The sequence below is a fragment of the Acanthisitta chloris genome, unplaced genomic scaffold (genome assembly GCF_000695815.1).
Source record: "Acanthisitta chloris isolate BGI_N310 unplaced genomic scaffold, ASM69581v1 scaffold7770, whole genome shotgun sequence".
In the NCBI taxonomy this organism is placed as follows: domain Eukaryota; kingdom Metazoa; phylum Chordata; class Aves; order Passeriformes; family Acanthisittidae; genus Acanthisitta; species Acanthisitta chloris.
In genome coordinates, this window is record NW_008653431.1 from 49,930 (window position 1) to 59,499 (window position 9,570).

Below are 9,570 nucleotides of genomic sequence, written 5' to 3' on the forward strand. Positions count from 1 at the left end.
AGTCATTGCAATGACTTTGCATCAAATCTATTTCTAGGCTATTTTACAGTAATATTAAGCTAATGTTTAATATTAATGCCTTTTTTTGCCTTTTTTTTCCAGAAAGCCATAAAGAGCTCAGCCTTAGAATAGTCTTCCAATGGACTTGATCTTCCCTATTAAACATTTCATGCTATTCAGCTTTTTCTTTTTCCTTTTACAGGCAGGCCAGATCTGGCAGATAGCTGATATGAGGACTTTGCGGAGTTCAGAAAGCTGAGTGTGACACCAACAGACTTCAGTGAAAGGAAGTATTATCCCTCCAAGCAACTCATACAGAGAAGACTTTTGGTAGCTTTAAATTAACCTGTTGCTCATCTGCAAAGACATGGCTACTGTTTCTTTCAGCACACATGGAGGAAGGCAACAAACTTTGTAACCCTGGCTAATAAGACTCTGTTTTTCTTATCAAAAGTAGGAGGTAGGCCAATTATAAAAGGATTATTTTATACTTAGCCTCCAGGACTTTATCTCTGGCCTGAACACTGGACATAAAGAGAAGCCAATTTTAATGACCTGAGATTTTGCTACCTGTGCTTTATTATTGTTATCAGTTCTTAAACACCTTGGTACTTTATTTCTTTAAATAGAAATGGGTTCGTGGACTAAAATGTGGCCCACAGATTGGGCTCTTCTGATGAAATCATGGCTTATCTTTTCCCTGGGGCTCTACATGCAGGTCTCCAAAACTTTGGCCTGCCCAAAAGTGTGCCGCTGTGATCGAAACTTTGTCTACTGTAATGAGCGAAGCTTGACCTCAGTGCCTCTTGGGATACCGGAGGGTGTAACCGTCCTCTACCTCCATAATAACCAAATTAATAATGCTGGATTTCCTGCAGAGTTGCACAATGTCCAGTCTGTGCACACAGTCTACCTGTATGGCAACCAATTGGATGAATTCCCCATGAACCTGCCTAAGAATGTCAGGGTTCTCCACCTGCAGGAAAACAACATTCAGACCATTTCTCGTGCTGCTCTTGCTCAGCTTTTGAAGCTGGAAGAACTGCACCTGGATGATAACTCCATCTCCACTGTTGGCGTTGAGGATGGGGCATTCCAGGAAGCCATCAGCCTCAAGCTTCTGTTCTTGTCCAAGAATCACTTAAGCAGCGTACCAGTAGGCCTTCCGCTGGACTTACAAGAACTGCGAGTAGACGAAAACCGAATTGCTGTCATTTCAGACCTGGCCTTCCAGAATCTCACAAGTCTGGAGCGTCTGATCGTGGATGGCAATCTCCTTACTAATAAAGGCATAGCTGAAGGCACCTTTAGCCACCTCTCCAAGCTCAAGGAATTCTCAATAGTTCGGAATTCACTGACCTACCCTCCTCCTGATCTCCCAGGAACACATCTCCTAAGGCTCTACTTGCAGGACAACCAGATAACCCATATACCACTTACAGCCTTTTCAAATCTCCACAAACTGGAACGTCTTGATATTTCCAACAATCAGCTTCGGATGTTGTCAAAGGGGGTATTTGATAACCTCTACAACCTGAGGCAGCTCACTGTAAGGAATAACCCCTGGTTGTGTGACTGCAGTATTAAGTGGGTCACTGAATGGCTCAAATTTATTCCCACTTCTATCAATGTACGGGGTTTTATGTGCCAGGGACCAGAGCAGGTCCGAGGTATGGCAGTCAGGGAGCTCAATATGAATATGTTGTCATGCCCCACCACCACCCCTGGTCTGCCACTTATCATCACCCCAGTCCCAGCTACAACCATGCCACCTACATTAGTTCCCACCTCATCATTTCCCTCCCCAAGTAGCAAATATAATCCTCTTACTCCTACCATAGCCACACTCCCCACTGTGCCTGACAGGGAAGACAGAGAAAGGGTGACACCTCCTATATCCGAATGGATTCAACTCTCCATCCATTTTGTGAATGATACTTGCATCCAAGTCAACTGGATGTCACTTTTTACCGTCATGGCATATAAACTCACATGGGTTAAAATGGGCCATAGTCTGGTAGGAGGAATTGTTCATGAACAAATAGTTAGTGGTGAGAAGCAGCAATCAAGCTTGGTAAATCTGGAGCCCAAATCCACTTACCGGATTTGTTTGGTTCCACTGGATACTTATAACAGTTACCGAACTGGAGAAGACACTGTCTGTTCAGAAGCCACAACCAAGGCTTCCTTTTTGAGCAATGGCAGCAACATCCCTTCCAGTCATGAGCAGACAACTTCTCAGAACCTAGGCTCCCCATTTCTGCTGGCAGGGTTGATTGGGGGTGCAGTGATATTTGTCCTCGTGGTCCTGCTCAGCATTTTTTGCTGGCATATGCACAAAAAAGGTCGTTACACCTCCCAGAAGTGGAAATACAACCGGGGCCGTCGGAAAGATGACTACTGTGAAGCAGGGACCAAGAAGGACAACTCCATCCTGGAGATGACGGAAACCAGCTTCCAGATTGTCTCCTTAAATAACGATCAGCTCCTTAAAGGAGATTTCAGACTGCAGCCCATTTATACCCCAAACGGGGGCATTAACTACACAGACTGCCACATCCCCAACAACATGCGATACTGCAACAGCAATGTCTCAGACCTGGAGCACTGTCATACGTGATAGTGAGGGAAGATGGGGGTGTCTAGTACAAAGAGAAAAAACTCTAGAAAAAATAAGCCCCCCAACAACAATGAAAAGAATTACATTTGATAAATGTTACACAGATGCATTTATGCATTTGAATACTCTGTAATTTATACGGTGTACTATATAATGGGATTTAAAAAAAGTGCTATCTTTTCTATTTCAAGTTAATTGCAAATGGTTTTGTAACTCTTTGCTTTTTAAATCTTTAAAAAATATTGCTGAGTACTGTACAGGGTTGTACAATAAGAACCCAATGTCATGGCAAAGGAAAGAATGACTCATTCTTCAAACATTAACCACTTTGCTGTCAAAGCTGTCTGAGGGATGTTAAGTTTCTAGGTGTCCTGGAATACAGGAAAATAAGTGCATATTAAAACAGGGTCTCTAGGAACACAAAAAAGCAATTCAGATAAAATCGGTACAACCCTTCTGACTTGAACCCAGCAATTGCTGTTGAGCTTCAAACAATTGGAAATACATCCATTCCCCTTTGTCAGTTCTGCATTTCCTACCTCCAACTGAAAGCTGGAGCTCTGAGTGCTGCCAAAAAGGCTACTTTCTTGTTTGATTTGTTTTCTCACAATATACTTGGAATAGGAAAGCTAGACAGAGCTTAGTGTCAAATTCAAAGTGACCTTGATTTCTGTTTGCAAAAGCTACTCCGAAAATGTCTCCCAATACTATATGCTTCTATCATAGAAACTGTCCCCGCTTTTCATTATGATTAAGAAGCTTTAGGCATTCTCTGACCCTTCTCAGTGGGAGGTGAAGGTTATCAGAACATAACAGTGAGCTGTTGCACTTCTTTAATAGAGCAGCATTTGTTGACACAGCATGTTCAGGTAAAGCCTGAGTGAGCAAAATTCTGAGTGCTCCCAGCTCTGCAGTATTCAGGTACAATTTGGAATCTAAAAGTGTATATTGTTGAAAATATGGTACAAAATACGATGCCAATGCAAAGGTTGCCATTGACTTTTATGGTTCAAGCTCTGTTTGACTTAGGGGTCTGAGTTATGTTCGTTATAGAGAAGTAGGGGAAAAAAAAAGACAAACTGAGAAAACAAATAAGAAATATATTGCAAAAATTCATTTAGTACTGGAAAGGCCTGCAGGGCTATTATGATCTGAAATATGTTCAGCAGGGGTAATCATATATAACGCCTGGTGGGGATTTTGCCTTTTTCTTTCCAAAATTAAAGTGTGCAGATGCTGACATTAACTAAACCTTTGATCAGCTGAGGAATTTTGGGAGCACAAGTACACACTGACCCTCTTAATTACCTTTCTTTTGTCTTAAGCATTTCAAAGTTTTCCATAATGATCTGTGCTTTGCAACTGGTAGGTGGGCTTAGAATTTGCCTTTATATTCCCCCAAATTCTTTAGCTGCAAATACATTCTGAGTCATTGAGCTTTACATGCACTATGCAAAACATGATACTTATGTTGAAATCATGATGCTGCTCTCAAAATTATGTAATGTTCCATCCACTCTACTGACTCAGTGACTGATGGGAACTCTGGATTTCTTGCTAGCTCAGTGGCAAAATCTTATTCTTCTATCTTTTCAGGTTTTTTTTTAAATGTCTCACATTTTCTCCTGAGTTTGGGGACAAGCTAAAGTTCATGTCAAAATGAAAAAAAAAAAAATATACAGACAACTATCCTGAGAGAGTAGGGAACCAAAGAGAAAACTTTTTACAGTCACCAGCTAGGGGCAAGAAGTTGTTGCAAGTGGATTGGAAGTAAAGGCTGAAACACTTTCACTGTGGAATGCTTACACTTTTCACTTTATGAGGCTCCTTATACTGGGAGAGAGAGTTTAAATCCTTTCCTTTGCTCATTTCACTCAACCCATTCTTAAAACTCAGCAGTCTATGAGTGTGTAGTTTAGGAAATTCAAATCACATGAAAACATTCATTTTCTGCAATGGCAAAATGAACCCAGTTATGATTGATAACAAAGTATGATCATTTTATAAGGAACCTCATCCTTCCACCAACACTTTTTATAATCACATTTTGAAATTCCACTCTATATTATGTATGTTTGCTATTTTCTCCAGCTGCAGCAAGTATTTTAGGCAACCTGTGTGGCCACTGTAATAGTAAAGTCACTTGAATTTTGTTGAATGGAAGGTTGCCATGTGATTTCAAATGGTGTAATTCTAGATAGAAACGTCTATGCAAAGTGAGGCTTTTTTCTGTGATCAGTTTGCTGAAGATGATGATGAAAAGGTTGATACTTTTGCTTTTTTTTTTTTTTTTAAAATATGGTTTAGGTGCCAAAGCTCAAAAGACAAGCAGTAAATAGTTGTGCTTCTGCATGCTTCCATTGCGTGCTGGAGTTTACTTGAAATTAAGTAGAGTCAGAGATTCCCACGGAGTGTGGATGTAGTATTTAATTTCACTGAAATAACTCGTTCTACATTTGATTTCAAAAGGCATTCTTTGAAAGTACAGGCTTACTAGTATTTTGTACTTCAATGACTGATGCAGGAGGAATCTTCTGTCTTAGGCCTCAGGATACCATATTTCAAGATGAGCTAGGGACCTTATTTGTAGCAATTGTCTTATTCAGGGACTTCAACTGTACTGCAGGTGAATGGTCAGCAAGCACAAACTGGTAACAAACATGGATGTTGTCGTAATAGGGTGAAAACAGAAGGCATTCACAAATGGTTTGTTTTTATCTTGGGTGATGAAACCTATACATATAAATATCTGTGGACTATTACTCACTTATCTAGATGAAAAATCAAAGTGATGTTAAAAATAGCATAGTTTATGCTTCTTTTCAGTATGAAGAATAATATATATATTGATATGGGATACTGACAAAGTTTCTTTTCTATAAATACTCTTCTGAAAAAGAGGTAGCAAGCCACTCATTTATACCAAAATTTGTGGATGGAGCTGGGAGTATTACACAAAAATATTCACAGTTATAGTCAACTGAAAGATCATATGTTTCTTTTGAAGAATGTTTTCCCCATTTCTAATTGCTATCTAGCTGCAAAGAGTTAATGTATTTCAACCTACAACAGAGTTTTGGACTTCTCAAAGTGCTAATCACACAAACATCTAAGACTTCAGTCACATCTAGATAAGTAAATGGGCAAATTTCACTAGGCAAAGTATTTAGGAAAAGAGTTAAAAATGGACAATGCTCTTTTGGCAATGCAGTTTAATATTAGCAGTTTTTTCCTTGGGCTTTGCAAAAACGGAGTCATCTTCACTTAGTGCAAATATCATATATAATATCTGAAGGCTAGAGAGCAGAAGTCCCATATGGCATATACAACTCAGAGTCCTGATTTGAACGGGTTCGTTGGACCTGCGGACAAATGATTTGTTTACAGACAAAATCTCACCCATCTTACATTGTATACTGCTGACATAGATATCCAGACATAGATATCCTGACATAGATATCCTGACATAGATATCCAGAAAAGATTGGTGAGTGGAATAAAATTAGAGTTTAGCTGAAGTTATGTTAAAGAAGTATCACAGCACTTCTGTGCCAGTGCTTGGGTTCCTTCTGAAGACTTATTTACAAACAGGTCCTTGTTTTCACAGATTTTGTCACTGAAACAAGTGTTCCTTCTATGTAGCTTGCTGGTAGAAACAACCATCTGATGAATGCATGGATTTTGTGTTAACATGTTCTTATTAGAGACGTTATTACCAGATTTCTTCATAAGAATATTTATGGATTAAGTTACTTTGGACTGAAAAGATATCAGCAGTTTTCCCTGTAAGCCAATAAAGAACTACAGTGAATGTCACTTAAAACAGAAAAATAGACTGTACTGTTTGCTACTAGAGTGGTTCAACCATATTTTTCTCTCAATCATTTTCCTTTTTCATGAGAGAAAAATTTCCGTCTGAAAAATGTATTGATTTTAATTTTGCAAACAAAAGAACTTTATGTGTATTGTATTGTTGTTATGGTTTTAAGGGTCTACATAAGGCACTTTATTAATGACATTGAAGTGGATGTTCAGTCTCAGCTTTTGACAGTAAAGTGGTTAATTCCCATTGAATTCTACATTTATAGTATTTCACCTTAAATTTAACATGAAGATATTAAAATTTTTTCTTTAGAACATGAGAATAATGGTTTTATACATGACTTATCTTTACAGCTCAGTGGAAAAACAAAACAGAAGTGAGTGCCAAAACCAAAAGTTACTTGCCCTGAGCCTCATCAAATCCTGCCTGATGCTCTCTTCTAAACACAGAGATAATCCTAGGAAGCTGATGATCACTCCTTCCCTGAACTCTACTGAACAGGGCACTTTGTATCCCAGATGATACTACAGGCAATATTAAAGCATTTGGCATTAAACGTATGTACAGCAGAGAATGTTTTACTCTTTAAAAGGATGCTGGCTAGTAGTCCATATGGAAAACTAGCACAGAAGAGATTTGGCAACCTTTTGTTATACGGGGGCTCTGTGGAAATGTGCCTCATGAGAGCTGAATTCTGATCCTGTCAGAAACAGATAAGCTACTAAACAAAGTGTTATCATCAGTTGGTCCCAAATATCTGAAGATAATGTTTCATAAAACTGATTTTAACTGAGACATGCACACTTGATTCTGTTCTGTGTTTGGTATACTTTCTATCTTTAACATGGAAAAATAGATGGTTTGAAGTCTGCGTTATCTGTTTTCTGCAATCTGCCATGTTGCACGCATTGTTAACTTCAAAACCTCACTATACACTATATATTATCTTGTTGACATATTCAGTAAAGAGTTATTTAAAAAAATACAACAATCTTGCTGTATTTATATGAGCAAGTTCATTAAAACAAGGATGTGGGTATCTAAAAGGGACAAAAAAAAAAGCAATTTCTGTGCTTTCATTCCTAGAAATATTTTTAGACTTTCTACATTTCTAAAAGACAAATATAATCTTCTGTCTCTCAAAGCATTAAACAATTTGTTAATTCAGTTTCTCAGATTTAATTATAAGATTATCTCTTTCTGATATGTACTTTTCTGAAAGCACTGTAAACTGAGAGCAGACTGTATTCCAGTGTTTGCAATTAATAGGTACACCTAAGCAACTGCACATGTCTATAGCAAGTATATGTGTGGAAGCTGTGTCCCATTATATGCACAGTCATTTGATAAATGCATTTGACATTCATCCTTGACAATCTTGAACCTGTCTTTTAACTATTATTATCTGTTTAATCTGTTTCCTTGACATGAAATGTGATTTATTTTCCAATTCTCCCCTCGAAATTGTTCTTGAATTTTCAGAATGCACAACATTTAGACATAAGCCTTAATAAATTTTTTATAAAACGAATTTTATACATAACATACATGGTAATATATACACTATATATAAAGAGATGCTTTAACTACTTACACATGAAAATTACCCTCTTCTAGTTATATATATACAAGACCTAATTTTTTGCTTTGCCAGAAAGTGAGACATTGAATGTTAGAAGCTCTGTCACTTCAAAGCTTCGAAATGTAATATTGTTCAGTGTCACAATTCCTCTACAAGTCGTCTTACTACTTCTTAACCCTGAACAGCACATAAAACTACCAAGGGCTGCTGTGCAATACATCCACATCTAGTCCCATCTCCTTCCCCCCTTATTATGCATCCCTGCATTGATATTTCTACTCAACCACATTAGACCCTGGTAACTAAACCTTCTTGTCTTACCCCAGGAAGGTGGATAGTAGAAGTTATGTAAATGATAGACACTTCCCATCATTTCTGTATTTTTGGCAATAATGGCATCATCATTTTCAATTGATGGTACTGAATTGTTTCCTCTCAAAAAAAGAAAAGTTGACGAACACTATCTTCTTCATTAGATAATATTTTAATAACCCAAAATTGTTTATTGTAGTAGAGATAAAACTTTGTAACTATTTTTAATACTTCTAGTCTCAGTTACTTGGAGCTGTTCATGCACGTGTGTGTGTGTGTATAAATTCCTGGGCTTATGTTTAGAGGATTTAGCTACAAGAATCTCCCAAAGCTAGCACACAGAGGAGTGTTTTTCATTATTGTTTAGTCAACATTTTTCACTTTAAAAAGAGTTCTGTCTAAAAAGATTTATGGTACCACATGGAGAAAATGTATTCTGACATTAAAGTATGAAACAAACATTTTAATTCTACTTGAAGTGCCACTGTGAGTGAAGGCTGAAACTAAAAATCTCAAAAATATTTCTGTTATACAGAGAGAGACTTGGTGATTTTTTTAACAATAATTTGCATTCCTAAAATAAATTAGTACACTTTTATGGTGAAATCCTGACCCTACTGATAAATATAGTCATAGAATCATCAGAGCTGGAAAAGACCTTTTAGATCATCAAGTCCAACCATTAGCCTGTCACTCTGCTGTAATCCCTAAACCCTAAACAATATTTTCCAGCACCAGACCCAGATGCCTCTTAAACACTTCCAGGGATGGTGACTCCACCACCTCCCTGGGCAATCTATTCCAGTGCCTGAACACCCTAACAGTGAAAATTTGTTTTACAAAATCTAATTTGAATCTCTCCTGTCTCAGTTTATGGTCATAATTTCAACCATAAATCACAATATTTATAGGAATAATATACATCAGAAGAATTATTAAAAACATGCAGTGTGATGCATTGTATAATGTCACATGATCTATAGCTAAATGAAATACATCAACTGAGTAAGGCTGGAGGTTTATGTCCCTCTTGAAAAACTAGGGAAGCTGTGAAATAGTCTTTATGGAAAATGAGGGGAGATATAAATATATACTAAGCAGCATTGTCCAGTGTAAAGCAACACAAGATAAGAACATTTAAAGCCACAAACATGCCACTGAGCATAGGAAGAAGGTTCTTTTACACAAAAACACATTTTTTGCTTGTAACTCCATATTATGGCTAATGTATGA

The 9,570-nt window shown here is 37.6% G+C and overlaps 1 protein-coding gene across 1 annotated transcript; it reads left to right on the top strand.

Annotated features, from left to right (window-relative positions):
- The first annotated feature begins 208 nt into the window (after positions 1-208).
- FLRT2 (fibronectin leucine rich transmembrane protein 2) lies at positions 209-3,317 on the top strand. Its single transcript, XM_009081109.1, has one exon. It carries the CDS (start codon positions 632-634, stop codon positions 2,618-2,620), a length of 1,989 nt encoding a protein of 662 aa, XP_009079357.1. The 5' UTR covers positions 209-631; the 3' UTR covers positions 2,621-3,317.
- The last annotated feature ends 6,253 nt before the right edge of the window (positions 3,318-9,570 follow it).

Bases quoted from the DNA above. Each gene is read 5' to 3' on its own strand.
- FLRT2 (XM_009081109.1), top strand. From the start codon at position 632: ATGGGTTCGTGGACTAAAATGTGGCCCACAGATTGGGCTCTTCTGATG.